Below are 16668 nucleotides of genomic sequence, written 5' to 3'. Positions count from 1 at the left end.
GCACCAAGATAACCAAGAAATTCTCAACAATTGAGTAAGAAAAATTCAACACCATTATTCAAATAAGAAGCTCAAAAAAAAAAAGAAGGTAAAAACAAGCTATAAAAACAAAATGACAATACAAAGAATAAAAGTATGTGAAGGCAATGGACAAAAGAAAATGGAAGATGAGAAAAAAAAAACTCTTTTTTTTTGCAACGCGGACACGTCATGCACGCCCACGCGCCGATGCGCAGTTTGGCAGAAGGGCGCGGACGTGCCAGGTGCGCGCAGGCGTGGGTGAGATTATGCGCGGGGCACAGAGTCAGCCCAAGGTTGGCTCAACTCTCTGGAACATCTACCAGAAGGGCAGGTGGCGCTATCAGCGCGTGCGCGCACAGCATGCAAGTGCACGCATTGCGCAATTAGCTTCAAGGACGCGTACGTGCCAGGTGCGCGTACGCGCGGGTTGGTTTGTGCCTCAGGCATGGTGCTGGCGCAGTGTAGGCACAACTCTCGGGTCAATGTATGGAGGGATGAAATTTTTCAATCCACGCGTACGCGCACATGGTGCGTGCGCACGCGTACGCGTGGATGGTGCTCTGTTTTTCAAAATTTTTCTATGTTTTTGCACCAATCCAAGCATTCTAAACCTCCAAACAGCTACCAAAACACCATAAAACCTTATTTATCCTACTAAACTACCAATTATACTCAACAAACTCAACAAAACATGAAATTTTACTAATTACCAATATGTACAAAAGGGAAAAATGAAAAGAATTTACCATGGTGGGGTGTCTCCCACCTAGCACTTTTTTTTATTGTCCTTAAGTTGGACTTATGGGGAGCTCCTCTTAAGGTGGCTTGTGCTTGAAGCTATCCTTGAACATCTACCAATGCTTGAATCTCCAATAAGCTTTAGTCTTCAAAGATGTTAACTCCAAGCCTTGATGGAGTTTCACACAAGCCATGGGCTCCCAAATTTGATTCTCCTTGTGCGATCCGGGATCCCACATTTTGTTTTGACACCCATCTTTAAATTGATCATCATGATTCCAATTGGGTGGCATGACCTTAGAATTCTCAATTAAGCACCCAAACATTCTCCTAGACCCATGCAATTTGGTTCTACACCAACCATTGCTATTCAACTTCGAGCATGCAACCATCATGAACTTAGAGTGATGTGTCCAACCACTACACAATCTCTCCTACTCTTAACTCCACAAAGGGCGATAAGTTGACCATCATTTTCAATCAAACCATATTCAAGTGAGAAAGCAAAGCTTAGGGATAAGAAATTTACCCACTTGAATGTTGTGTTGGATGATGGTGACTTAGGAAGGGGGACCTCCCCACACTTAGCCAATGCGAGGTCTACGCCCTTGTGCTCCTTCTTGACTACCTCCACCTCCTTGTAAGCTTCTTCAACTTCAATTCCTTGCTCACCAACTTCTTCTATACACCCTTCATTGCTCAAACTATGTGTTGGAGGTTGTGTACAGTCCTCCTTGTCATCAATTTCACAACACAATAAAGGAGATTCATTAATTCTAAAAGACTCATTAGTTGGTGTGGAATCATCTTCAATGATGGAGCTTGCTTCTTGCTCAACCTCCTCCTTTTGGTGGCTTCCTTCCAATTCAATCTCTTCTTCATTGCTTACCAAGGGTATGGAAGGTGAGGTATCTTCTTCTTCAATCTCCATGTCAAGCTCAATGGGAGATGATTCAATTATACATAAGAATTCATCAATGATTGAATCCATCTCTTGATCAACCTCTTCAAAGTTTTCAATCATGATATGCTTTGGAGGTTGTACACTGTTCCGAGGGTTATCTGAACTGTAGGTCGATCTTTGGACGAGATCTTCTGTACGGGTCGGAGATGACGTGTCCGGCTGATGGGTGGCGGCCGGAGCTGTCGTGTCCGACTTGTTGGACTAGCTGCACTGTTGATCCTTGATCACCGGAAGGTGGGGGGTACTTGCAAGAGACTCCGATGCTTAAGTTAGCATGGGTATTAAACAGGTTTTTAGTAGAATCAGAGTATGAGTTATACCTGGGTGCTCCAGTGTATTTATAATGGTGTAGAGTGACCTTTTTAGATAAGATAAGTTTGTTATCTTATCTTATCTTATCTTTGAGTTGAGGTCAGCTTATCTTCAAGGGAACCGCCCTTATCTCTATAGACTTGGACTGCCTTTGGATTTGAGTTGTGTTCCTCTATTTGGGCCCCTTACTGGGCTTTCCTGTCGATTTGACTGACCTCTTTGAGAAGAGGTCGGATAGCCTGACCTGAGGAGGTCGGTCGCTTTATTACTGAACATCCCGGATCGGATAGCTCGACCCAGGGTGTGAACATACACCCTCCTCAACATCAATGTCAAGCTTCTTGAAAGAGGGCTCTCTAATGCTACATTCCCATGGACTTCCAACATCTCTTAGGTTTTCAACCACTCCTTCCGGCTCAATTATCTCAACTTCCTCCCCTTGTGGCTATTCTTGCTTCAATTCCTCTTCTTTACCTTGAAGCTCTAAACTCACTCCCTCACTATGCTCCTTGATTGATTCTCCACATTCAACAATGGGAGAGCCTTGGTCATATAGGCTTAGGCGGGATGAGACCATATTGCTAACGACTTTCGCTAGAATAGCCATCTTGGCTCCTAGCTCTTTAAACTCCTTTTCCATCCCCTCTTGTTGCCTTTGGAGTTGAGAGTCAAGATCTCTTAGTTCTAGCGTGAGGGCTTCATCGGGGGGCGGTGGTGGAAGAGAGGGTTCATTATTTGAGGGGAAGGCATTATAGTTGGAAGGTGGTTCATTTTGGTAAGAGTATGGAGTTGGTGTATATTGAGGTGGTTCTTGAGAGTAGTTGTGTTAGAATTGTGGTGGTTCTATGTATAGTTCATATGGCTCATAAGGTGGTTGGTAGGGTGGATAAGGATTAGGGGCATGTGGAGATGTTTGGTGGTATGGGGCTTGTGAGTAAGGTGGTTCAAAACCATGTTGAGGGGGTGGTTCATAGGCATGTGGTGGTGGTTGTTGACAATCACAATAAGGGTCACCACATCCATTAGATTGATATGCATTAGGATGTGAGTTATACCCATAAGAATTCGGAGGTTGTTGTTGCCAAGAAGGGTGATCAATCCCTTGAGGCTCCTCTCACCTTTGATTGTTCCATCCTTGATGCATATTGTCATAATAGTTCCCATTCTCTACAACATAATTTGAGCCAAAGGGGTGAGAATTCATAATAGCAAATGAAAATAAAAACAAAACTAGTAAGAACTAATAAAAACTAACTCCTAAAACAAGCAAAAACTAGCAAAGAAGCATATTAACATATATACAATAGCCAATAATATAACACCATTGTAATTCCCCGGCAACGGCGCCATTAATTTGATTGCAAGAATCGTGTTGGTTAGGAATTTCTCTTATAGAAATAAGAACTTTGTTGTAAGCATAGCTCCAAACCAAGAAACAATTCTCACATCAAATTAAATTTCGGTTTTGTCACAAGTACAAACCCCAAATGAAAATTTACCGAAGTATTTGAACCTCGGGTCGTCTCACAAGGAATTGCAATGAAGTGTTTAATTATTGGCTATGAAGATGCAAGGGGGTTTGATTTGATAATTGGCAAGAAAATAAATGACAAGAAAGTAAATGATAAGAACTTAATAAAATAAAGAAAAAGAACTCTTGGCTAGACATAGGTAATTGAGATCACCATCCTTGTCTACAAACCAAATATTGATAATTATGAGGGGCCAACCCATTAAGTCTACCTCCAAAATCCTTAAGTACGTAATATCTACTCCTAAGCTTGAGGTACGTCAAATAGGCTTGATCACATCAACCCATAAGTCCCAACTTATCTACTAATTAGATTAGTAGTGGGTTAGTGTCAATGGATATCAAATTGATCACCAAGAGTTCTCAAATCATCAATTCATTGAGACCCAATGACTCAAGGTCACTCAATCCCTTTAGCCTAGGCCAAGAGTCAAGAAAACTACTCAAAAACAAGTGAAAGCATTTTAACAAACACCTAGAGTGCAAGAAAGGTAAACATCACCACATGCAAGAATTAATAAAACCCATAACTAACATAAGCAAGAAATCAACAATAACAATGAAGATAAACATAAAAGAAACATGGAAACACAAAATTGCATTAAAGGAAATCAAGATCCATCAATTGTTCATCAACACAAAAGAGAGCAAAATAAGAGATTAACAAGAGAAACTAGAAGAACAAAGACAATAGAACACTAAAATTTAAAGAGAATTGAAATCAAAACAAGAATTGAAAGAGAAATTTGAGAGTAATTAACCTAACTTTACCCTAATTTCTATCCTAAATCTAGAGAGAGGAGAGAGCCTCTCTCTCTAGAATTCTACCCTAAAACATCATGAAAAACTAAACTATGACTACTTGGTTCATTCCCCCTTCAATCCATGGGTTCAATAGCATCATAAATGAGTTGAATTGGGCCCAAAATGAGCTACAAATCGCCCCCAACGAGTTGCCCAAAGTGGACCCACGCTGATCCATCAGCATGTGCGCGTCATATGCGTGTACGCGCCCCTATACGTCAAGTAAATATGAAAAATTTTATATCATTTTGAAGCCCCGGATGTTATCTTTCCAATGCAATGGGAACTGCCTCATTTGGACCTTTGTAGCTCAAGTTATGGTCGATTAAGTGTGAAGAGGTCAGGCTTAACAGCTTTGCGGTTCCTTCATTTCTTCATGAGTTCTCCCACTTTGTATGATTTTCTCCTCACTTCTTCCATCCAATACTTGCCTTATGAACCTGAAATCACTCAACAAACACATCAAGGCATCGAATGGAATTAAAGTGAATTAAATTTAGCTATTTTAAGGCCTAAAAAGCATGTTTTCACACTTAAGCACAAATCTAGGGAGAATTACAAAACCATGCTATTTTATTGAATAAATGTGAGAAAAGTTGATAAAATCTCCCAAATTAAGCACAAGATAAACCACAAAATTGGGCTTTATCAATTGGTATGTCTCTTTTAGATGTGGCCGCTATTACAGGGCTTCCCATCAATCCTCCAGACTGCACCCCTAACATGCAACCCAAATACCATTACAACATTGCCCCTACCAGTTCTTATAGTGATTTCATTGCTCATCACATGGGCAAAGAGGGCACTACCGTCATAGATGACGAGCGTGTAGCCTTTCTATTCTATTGGCTAAATGCCATTATTTTCTGTTCTTGAAGTGTGCATATGTCAAAATTTTTCCTTCCTTTGGCTGCTCTGCTTCATGAAGGAAATACCCTTAATTTGGCTAAGCTTCTTCTAGGTCATGTTTTCGAAGAGCTTGGGCAATTTGTACATTGTCTTCAAAACAACTGTCTGATCAGTACTGGTGGCCCCCTCTGGCTTTTCCAATTATGGCTTAATGCCATCTTCGAAAAGTTTATGATAAAGTCTGGAGGTGGCGCTACTAACAACCAACACATTGAAGGCTTCCGACTGGCTGACTACAAGTCAAACTTCCCAGATACTCAATCAGATGAAGACCGATTTTGGGCAGTTTTTTCTCTCTTCCATTCTTGTAAAGATTTTTATAATGAAAACCTTAGTTTTGCCCCTTTTTTGCGTCGAAATTGTGGTCCTGTGTGGCTTGATCGCTTGCTTTTTTCACATGATATTGAGAAAAGTGACCCTGTACGCCCCTCACTTCACAGTTAGGCAACTGGGATTCTCACAAGCCATTCCAACCCCTCTTCCTCGAAACAACAAACCATTTTGCCATATCACCCTGACTTCTCAAAGTGAGCTTGATTTCCTCCTCTCAACAAATCAACAACAAAGGGAACATTTCAATTTTCTTGTTTATGATTGCAGCTCATACATCACCAAGTCTTGTCTCGAATGGTAAGCTGCTTACTACTCTAGGTACAATCATACTTTAGAGAAAATTCAAGAATCTGCCATTCAAACAAACCCCACTGCTGAAGGTTCCTCCAAAAAAGTCTCAAAAAATGAAAAGCTGACACCACAGCCTCTTCTCGACAACCACAACACAAAAGCTGAAGGACTCCCACCAGGACTTCTAGAAAGGTAACTAGTTTTACACATACTTATGTACTTTGAATTAGAATATTTTGAAAATCATATCTGCTTAACAATTCTTGATTTTGATTTTCCATTAGTTACGGTTGCAACCATCAAGTGAAAGCTCTGATGGAAATGAGCAAATGATGAGCGGATATTTTATACGCTTTTTGGGGTTAATTTCACATAGATTTTAGTATATTTTAGTTAGTTTTTAGTTTATTCTCATTATTTTCTAGGCAAAATTCATATTTCTGGACTTTACTATGAGTTTTTGTATTTTTCTGTAATTTCAGGTATTTTCTGGCTGAAATTGAGGGAGCTGAGCAAAAATCTGATTTAGGCTGAAAAAGGACTGCTGATGCTGTTGGATTCTGACCTCTCTGCACTCAAAATGGAATTTCGGGAGCTACAGAAGTCCAAATGGTGCGCTTCCAATTGCGTTGGAAAGTAGACATCCAGGACTTTCCAGAAATATATAATAGTCCATACTTTGCTCAAGGATAGATGACGTAAACTGGCGTTCAACGCCAGTTCCATGCTGCTGTCTGGCGTCCAGCGCCAGAAACAAGTTACAAAGTGGAGTTCAACGCTAGAAACAGGTTACAACCTGGCGTTGAACGTCCAAAATAGCCCAGGCACGTGAGAAGCTTTAGTCTCAGCCCCAGCACACACCAAGTGGGCCCCAGAAGTGGATTTCTGCACTATCTGTCATAGTTTACTCATTTTCTGTAAACCTAGGTTACCAGTTTAGTATTTAAAACAACTTTTAGAGATTTATTTGGTATCTCATGACATTTTAGATCTGAACTTTGTACCTTTTGACGGCATGAGTCTCTAAACTCCATTGTTGGGGGTGAGGAGCTCTACTGTGCCTCGATGAATTAATGCAAGTATCTCTGTTTTCCATTCAAACATGCGTGTTCCTATCTAAGATATCCATTCGCGCCTAATTATGGAGAAGGTGATGATCCGTGACATGCATCACCTTCCTCAATCCATGAACGTGTGTCTGACAATCACCTCCGTTCTACATTAGATTAAATGAATATCTCTTAGATTCCTTAATCAGAATCTCCGTTGTATAAGCTAGAATCCATTGGCAGCATCCTTGAGAATCCGGAAAGTATAAACCTTGTCTGTGGTATTCCTAGTAGGATTCTAGGATTGGATGATTGTGACAAGCTTCAAACTCGCGAGTGCTGGGCGTAGTGACAGATGCAAAAGGATAGCGAATCCTATTCCGGTATGATCGAGAACCTACAGATGATTAGCCGTGCGGTGACAGCGCACCTGGACCATTTTCACTGAAAGGAAGGATGGTAGCCATTGACAACGGTGATCCTCCAACACACAGCTTGCCATAGGAGGGACGTGCGTGCGTGAAGAAGAAGATAGGGAGAGAGCAGAGATTCAAAGGACAAAGCATCTCCAAAACTCCAACATATTCTCCAATACTGCACAACAAGTATTTAATTCGCACTCCTTTATTTTCCACTATTTAAACTGATAAACATAATTGATTTTCTGACTAAGATTTACAAGATAACCATAGATTGCTTCAAACCAACAATCTCCGTGGGATTCGACCCTTACTCACGTAAGGTATTACTTGGACGACCCAGTGCACTTGCTGGTCATGTGTGCGAAATTGTAAGAGAGTAACAATTTTGTGCACTAGCAAACCATTCGGAACATTCTTACTGCTTCCTCTCAATCAGAGGATACAGCTGATTCAGACCCTGGTGCTCAGTTAACTCGAAAACTAAGACTTATTATGGTAACATCATCATTTCTATATATATTTCATTTGAATTCGAATAAATCTTAACTTATAACTGTGTCCCTTTTATATCAGCCTACCACTGCTGCTCACTCAATCACATCCCCTGTGGGACCTGATCAACCACTTCTGCAATAACACCTGGATCTGGGACACTCCACGTCTCATGATTCAATTCAAGCTACAGAATCTGTCGAACCACTACAGGTCGCTTTTCTTCGTCCCCCTGAAACACAGGTGATTGATTTGACGAAAGACCTTACACAGTATTCTTCGACACAAACTCAAATCCTTAGACCACCCTCACTCAACATTCAAGCTGCACTTTCTGCTGAAAACCTAGTGGCCTCAGACTCTGACTCTGTCTCTCGAGTTGCTGAGACTACCAATTCAGATTCACCTCGATCCAGAGTCTTCGAAACTCCCCAAGGATTCTCCAGTCCCCCTCAACAAGCTGAATTTCAAACTCCTCCCGGACAAGAGTCTATAGACTTGGGCACTTCCACCACACCTACAAGTGCGACATTGGCTAACCTGATCTCCGTCTTAAATCGAGTTATCCAAGAGGATGAAGTGCCTATTCTCGCACCAACACTTCCTAAACCATCTTCATCCATTCCTCTGTTCCAATTGGATGTTGACACTCGAGAACAGCTTCGGTCACTTCTTAAACTCTTGGATCATCCACCTATTGCATGGATCAAGGATGCCCTTCTCAACCAGCTTTTATCTGATCTTTTAAATTCTCCCTCTGAATTTCCGGCTTCTATCCCGTATTCTGCCATAATCCAATAATTCAAACAGCTTGCCAATAACAATGTAGCTTTCCAGAATAAACTCCAAGAGATCAAAAACGAAGAGGCTAAGATCACAACTGAAGTAGATAATTGCTCCTCTGCTCTTCAACCGAAAAAAGCTTCTCGTGAAGAATTCGATCTGAGAATCTCTCACGCTATTTATATTCAACCTTTTCATAACAAAGAAGAGATAAAACTCAAAACAGAATTGGCCCGAATCAATGAAAAGCTTGTCAAAGTACGCGAGAGACGAGCTGAAATAGCCATACCCTTGACTACTGCCCAGCAAGAACAACAGCAAATCATTCAAGAAATTGTTTCTATTGAGACCAAGCAAGAAGAATATAAGAAACAACTTGACAAGGTCCAATTTGAAAAGTTCAAGCATGCTGAGGCACTCTCAACTTTGGACAACAACAGAGCAAGGCTACGCTCAGACCTGGCAAGACTCCTGACACCTCATTCCTCGTAGATTTCAGTATTGATTTCAGTATTTGTAATAATCTTACTTTCTCTCAGACTTATGCATCCTGACTTCAAATCGGCAAACAAAAATATTGCTTTAAGTATTTTTCATTAATCGAATCAATCATATTTCCCGATTTGATATCTTTAATTCGATATGCATTTTCCGAATACAATCCTATCACTTGGAATGGACCTTCCCAAGTATGGGACCATTTACCAAGGAATTTCAATTTCTTTTCCATGGGAAAAATAACTTTTAAAACCAATTCACCTATACTGAAATAATTTTCTCTTATTCGACGATTATAACTTCGAGCAACACTCTCTTTTTGTCGAATCATACTCTCAAGTGCCAGGATTCGCTCCGAATCCAATTCATTCAACTCATCAAATATTGCATTCCAGTAATCATCGACTGGCAAATCATTCTGTTTCGATACTCTTAAAGTATTCAAATTAATCTCTAGTGGTAGCACTACATCATGGCCATAAACTAATTTATAAGGTGAAGTATTTGTTGATCCCCTTGGTGAATTTCGATAAGCCCATAATACTTGGCTTAAAATTTCATGCCATGTTCGAGGTTTATTCCCGATATGCTTCTTGATCAGACTTATCAAAATTTTATTTGCTGCCTCTACTTGCCAATTAGCTTGCGCATAATAAGGAGTTGAGGTAACCATATTGATATTTCTCGAGGCTGCAATATTCTTAATTCGCTGACCAGTAAACATAGTCCCTTGATAAGTACTCAATATCTAAGGAATTCCAAATCGATGAATTATATGTTCCTCAATGAAGTCTATTATTTCATTTTGACCAAATTCTATTAGGAAAACTGCTTCAACCCACTTTGTGAAGTAATCGATCGCTACCAAGATAAACTTATGCTATTTCGATGAAGGAGGGTGAATTAACCCAATCAGATCCAAAGCCCAACCTCTAAATGGCTATAACTTTATGATCGAATGCAACTCAGATGTTGGGATCTGTTATATCCAACCATGCTTTTGACACTCTTGACATGCCTTTGCATAATCAATACAGTCTTTTATCATAGATGGCCAATACACATGATTGCGATATAACATTCACTTCATCTTCTTTCCAGCCTGATGTGCACCACATATCCCACTATGGACTTCACCCAAAGCAATACTTTGATCATCTAGGCCTAAACATCTCGACAAACTTCCATCGATTCCTTTCTTATATAATTCATCAGCCATTAAGACAAAATTTATCGCCTGTAATTTTATCTTTCTTTCAACTGAAGTGTTGGGATTTTTCAAATACTCAGCAATAGGCTTTCTCCAATCATCATCTTCCCATTCATCCACACAAAAAGCCTCTCTTTCATTCGCAGGCACTAATATTTGATGGACACTAGACAATTTATTGAGAGTCTATGCACTGATTCTATATCTCGAAGCAATTTGGGCTAATTCATTAGTAATTCCATTATGAATCCTTGGGATGTGAACCAAAGAAACTTTTCGAAAGGAAGTTAACAACTCCCAAGCAGTTAAATATTTTTTACAACTTCTCATTATTGCATTTAAACTCCTTTGATAACTGCTTCAAAACCAACTGAGAATCCCCTAATATTTAAACTTTTGATGCCCCTTTACTAATTAATATTTCGAGACCCAGAATCAAAGCTTCATACTCTGCCACATTATTCGAGCAAGGATACTTTAATTCAAATAAAAATTCAGAGGGAATCCCTTCTGGCAACATAATAAGAATTTCAACCCCTGCACCATCTTTATGCTTCGATCCATCAAAATACAACTTCCAATAATCAACCTCAATGTCAACTACATTTGCCCCCTGGTCATTTAGATTATTCGAATTATCGACAAGAAAATCTGCAATGACCTGACCCTTCACAGCTTTGGCCGGGACGTATTGTAAATCAAATTCGATCAACGCTAGCATCCATTTCCCTAAACATCCCTGTAACATTGGGAAACTTAACATATATTTGATGATATCAGTTTGTGCTATAACTTTCACTGATTTAGCCACCATATAACATTTTAATTTTATACAGGCATAGTATAAAGACAAACATAATTTCTCTATTGAAGAATACCTCGTCTCGATGTCAGTTAAAACTCGACTAAGGTAATAAACAGCCCGTTCATGCCCATTTTCATCATCTTGGGCTAACATACACCCAATTGTGTTTATAGACGCCGCAATATACAATTTCAAGGGCTCATGTGGGCGAATGTTTGCCATAATCGGAGCCTTAGATAAATAAGCTTTAATCGAATTGAATGCTGACTGATGCTCATTCGTCCATTCGAACTCCGAGTCATTTTTTAGCTTCACTAAAGGTGAAAATACTCGAGTTTGACCAGAAAGATTCGAAATAAATCTTCTGAGATAATTCACCTTTCCTAGGAAGGATTGTACTTTTTTCGATTTGGGTGCAGATAACACCAAAATTGCATCTGCCTTATCGATTGCAATCTCTTTTTTATGAACAACAAAACCTAGGAAATTTCCAGCCGATACCCCAAAAGCACATTTTAAAGGGTTCATTTTTAATCCCTTCTTTTTCATTGTAACAAATGCTTTTCGTAAGTGATCAATATGTTGATTCACCGAAATCGATTTTCCCATGACGTCATCGACATACACTTCCATAAATTTTCTAATAAAGTCATGAAATATAGCATTCATTGCTCATTGATAAGTAGCACCAGCATTTTTCAAACCAAAGGGCATAACTACCCATTCATAAGTGCCTAATTCCCCAGGACAACAAAAAGCAGTTTTGGACACATCATCTTCTGTAATGAAGATCTGGTTATATCCCGAATAACCGTCTATAAAACTTAAGATTTCATTTCCCGCTGCAGAATCGATCAACATATCTGCAATTGGCATAAAGTATTCATCCTTTGGAGTAGCATTATTCAAATCTCGAAAATCAATGCATACTCTTAACTTTTCATTTTTCTTCATCACAGGAACAATATTCGAAACCCATTCCACATATCGTACAGTTCGAATAAATTTTACTTTAATCAAGCATTCTATCTCTTCTTTAATCTTTTGATTAATTTCTGGAGCAAAACGACGAGGGATTTGCTTTACAGGCCGAGCATTTGGTTTCAATGCTAATTGATACTCTACAAGAGAATGATCGAGACCAGGCATCTCATGATAATCCCAAGAAAAACAGTCTTTAAACTCATATAAAAGATGCAAAATTTCTGTTCAAAAAGGATCAACAAGATCCTTACAAATATATGTATTTCGAACATCATCAAAAGTCCCCAAATTCATTTCTTCCAAGGGATCTTGAGATTCAGACCCTTTGAAATGATCATCATCTTTTACTGAATATTTTTCGAAAACCAAAGGCTCTAGATCATAGATGCAATCAAAAGAAAAATCAACAGATTCATTAGGAATTGAATATACTTGATCATTTATTAAATTAACATCAATTTGATTTTCAACACCGTGTACTTCGGCTACTGCATCAGCAATTCGGTGTGAAACATTATTTGGATTACAAAAATAAGAAAAACGAAGCCATGACAAAACTCGATTGAAGGCATCGAGTTATTACAATTACTTAAAGAACTTACATTCCTAAATAATTCCACTTCATCAGATGAATCACTTTTATTTTCTACAAAAAGAAAATTACTTAAATAATTATTCAAAGTTACCAGGTAATCGGAAACTCCCTCAACCTGGTCCATAGGGCAACCGTGCAAGAGACCTTCAAGAGAGACAATCCCAACCAGTTAGAGCAAAAGCCAACTCTGGGTAGCGCAGCTTCACTGACAAACCTTCCGAGGACAAGTAACAACCTTCACAATTATAAGAGTTCAATGTCCTGTCAACATTCAAAGGCTTCAATTTAGGATTATACATTCTGAAATCAATATGCAGCTGTTCGACATAAAGGTTCGAATATGTTTTAATGACTTAAGGTTTGCCATCTTTCGTCCAAAGAAGAACACTTTGATGCATAGTAGAAGGTACAGCCCCCACACCATGAATCCAATCTCGCCCTAACAAAGCATTGTAATTTACTTTTGATGAAACCACCACGAACACAATATTTCGTTCGGATGATCCAACCTTAACACTCAGAGTGACCAGACCTTTTGCTGGAGTCGAAGTCCCACTGAAGTCGGTTACAACAATGTTTGTAGGGACTAAGTCATCAGGATGTTTTCCAACTTTCATCAACATCCTTTCCGGTAATAGACTGATTGCCACCCCACCATCAATTAGGACTTTATTTACTTTGATCCCAGTCAAAGTTGTGGTTATATGGAGTGGGCAGAGATGAGACATTTGTTTTCAGTAGGCTGGAGAAAATATCTCGGCTCATCTTCAATTCGGATGAAAGAAAAAGCTTCCTCACCCTCCATATCATAATCTTCCTCTGGGTCACCTTCATACTCTCCCAGATATTCAGTCGGAATGATCGAAATCGTTCCAATCATATCATCATCCCCTTCTTCAAAATATTCTTCATCGACATCAACCTCTCTGCCTTTGTCGACCCCCGAAGACTAGGCCACTGCCTTACCCTTTTCCATCTTTGCAGGAGATGGAATTTCCTTTGGACACGTCTCTCCATCAGAAGGAAAGACAATTCAGGAATGTATAGAAGGCGCTGCTCCCTTGCTTACTTCTGCCTGAGGCTTCTTATTTTGATTGAAGTTTCTTCTTCCTCCTCTACCTCTTGGGTACCCTCTAGTTCGACCACGATAGTGGGGATATTGGTTTCGAGGAGGCCCCCGATATCCCCACTGGGGATTGCGTCGATAAAGAGCATCCCACTTCTGGAACTCTTGACAGTTCCGAATCCATTGAACACATATTGCCTGAGATCAGCTCAAAGGTGAAACCACGTTCTATTGAAGGGTCTTAGAACTCTGACCCTCTATATGCCTAACCGGCTGCCTTTGTCGAGCCTGCTCTTCTCTATGAGCCAGCTCCTTGATGGTCAAAGGTTTATACCGGTTCAGAATTCCACAAAATACTTCCGTTGTCAGTATAGCCCAAACCGATAATCAACTCTCGAATCAAATTTTAAGGAATTGGTTGTCACAAAGTTCAACCCCAATAAAAAGTAACCGAAGTATTCAAACCTTGGGTCGTCTCACAAGGAATGGGCAAACCTGTGCATCAATATTGGTTAGAATTCTGGGATTGCAAGTCATGGACAAGAAATTAGATTAAAAGACTTAACAAACAAGAAATCTTAAAGTGCAAGAAATTAATTCAAGTGACTAAAACAAGGTATGAGTAATTTCAAACTAACAAGAGAACATTTAATATAATTCTACTCTAAAACTATCAAGCAACTATAACTAGAGTCAAGCAATTGAAATTTTTAGTTTTCAAATATGAATGATAAAGGCAACTCTTGGCTAGGCATGGGAATTGGGATCACCATCCTTGTCTAACTACCATATCTTGACAATTATAAGGAACCAAACTCACTAAGTCTACCTCTAAGAGCTTTAAGTACGTAATATTTACTCCTAAGCTTGAGGTACGTCAAGTGGTTTGATCAATCTCAACTCATAAGTCCTAATCCAACTACCAATTGACTTAGTAGTGAACTAGTGTCAATGGGTATCAACTTGACCACTAAGGGTTCTCAAATCACCAAACCAATTAGACCCAATGACTCAAGTTTACCCAATTTCCTTAGCCTAGGCCAAGAGTAAAGGAAACTACTCCATAATTAAAGGAAATATTTCATCAAACACATGGCAAGCATCACTAAAAGACATATTCAAAATACAATTAATATTGAAATTAACAAGTACCCACTAACAATTATCAATGGAAAATCACTCAAACAACACAATTAATAATGAAAATCATCAATGTAACACTAACAATTCAAGATCCACAAGATTCATGTAATGGGTAGAAAATGACAATTGACAAGAAAACATAAATCTAACACAAGACCTAAACAAAATTATACTAAGAAATTCAAATTAAGTAATCAAAACTAGAAATCAACAAGATCCAATTCAGAATTCTATAACGGAAGATCAAATCAAACTAGATCTAGAGAGGAACAAGGGTTTCTCTCTCTAGAAGAACCAAAAATAAAAAACTAGCCAAAATTATGCCTAAGTGTGAATGAATGATCCCCCCTTTCCCCTAGCATCCTTGGGTCTTTTCCATGCAAAACCAGCTTGAATTTGGGCCTGTTGAGCCTTAGAAATTGCCAGGTACGATTTCCTTTAATGAGGTCACGTGCAGCTTGTCACGCGTATACGCCATGCACGCGTGTGCGTCGATGGAGATTTCGCTAATCCACACGGATGCGCCAATTCCACATTTCCGCACCCACGCGTGCGCATGAGGTGCGCGTGCGCGCCAATGCTGAATTCCCCAAAATTCAATTCTTTATGTTCCTTCCACTTGTGCACGCTTTCTTTCTCTCTTCTAGGCCATTCTTGCACTATAAACTGAAATCACTCAACAAACACATCACGGCATCGAATGGTAATAAAAGAGGATCAAAATATGGCAATATTAAGGCAAAAGAAGCATGTTTTCCATCATAAAGCAATATCAGGAAGAGAACACAAAACCATGTAATTCTTGTGAATAAGTGCAAAAAATATTGACAAAATCCTTCGAATTCTACACAATATAAACCACAAAATTGGGGTTTATCACTCCTTCATTCTCTCTTTTTCAAAGATTGCTACGGTTTCAGCATTAAAAACAGCGTTAAACCGAGGACACAGAGATACATCCCGGTCGTTAATCTTCTACTGTACCAAGAAATCGAGCAAACCATCTCCTGCTCGAGGGTACACCGATCAAACTTGTGACTCAAAATCATCAAAAGCCACATCAAAATCATAAGACATGCCAACCGTATTCACTCCAAAACACGGTTCAACAAAGCTGGCATCAGCATCAAAGGGATCGGTATCAACCTTCATCTCTTTCTTACCATCGTCGAATTTCAAACGTCCCTCCATAATAGCTTCCTGAATCAAATCCCTGAAACGAACACAACTGTTTGTTGAATGACTAGTTTCTTGGTGAAATTTACAATAAGGTTTTCCTTTCAAATCTTTCACCGAAAGTAAAGTTCTACCCTCAGGCAAAATTAATTGTTTATCTTTAAGCAACACATCAAAAATCTGATCAGATTTTGAAATATCAAAACCATACTTTTTGCCACTTTTCAGTTTTGATTCATTCGACTTTTCATTACTAGGAAACTTTTTGAGTAAAAAGCAGACATATGGAGGACCCTTCTTAAGTTCGGCCAAATCGACTTCTGCCTCGAAATCGAGTTCCTCTGCTGAGGACTCCATAGTTACATAAGCAACTTTTTCTTTTCAAGTGAAAGGTTTACCCTTTGATCTTTGCTCACTCCTATATTTCTCCTTCTCCTTTTTAATGAGTTCGGTCTGACGAACCTTTTCAGCTAAATGGGCTAAGTCAGAGATATGCACATTAAGCAACTTTCGGCGCATATAAAATTCTATCCCCATAATGG

The 16668-nt window shown here is 39.3% G+C and overlaps 1 protein-coding gene across 1 annotated transcript; it reads right to left on the bottom strand.

Moving 5' to 3' along the window:
* Window positions 1-9205: 9205 nt before the first annotated feature.
* Window positions 9206-9871, bottom strand: LOC110269254 (uncharacterized). The gene has a single exon (XM_021116959.1). The coding sequence runs from the start codon at window positions 9869-9871 to the stop codon at window positions 9206-9208; it is 666 nt and encodes a 221-aa protein (XP_020972618.1).
* Between the last annotated feature and the right edge of the window lie 6797 nt (window positions 9872-16668).

This window comes from Arachis ipaensis, chromosome B2 (assembly GCF_059453495.1).
Source record: "Arachis ipaensis isolate K30076 ecotype BB chromosome B2, ASM5945349v1, whole genome shotgun sequence".
Taxonomy (NCBI): Eukaryota; Viridiplantae; Streptophyta; class Magnoliopsida; order Fabales; family Fabaceae; genus Arachis; species Arachis ipaensis.
This window is presented reverse-complemented; position numbering and strand designations above follow the sequence as displayed.

Coding starts and splice junctions, on each gene's coding strand:
- LOC110269254 (XM_021116959.1), bottom strand. CDS start 9,871: ATGTTTACTGGTCAGCGAATTAAGAATATTGCAGCCTCGAGAAATATC.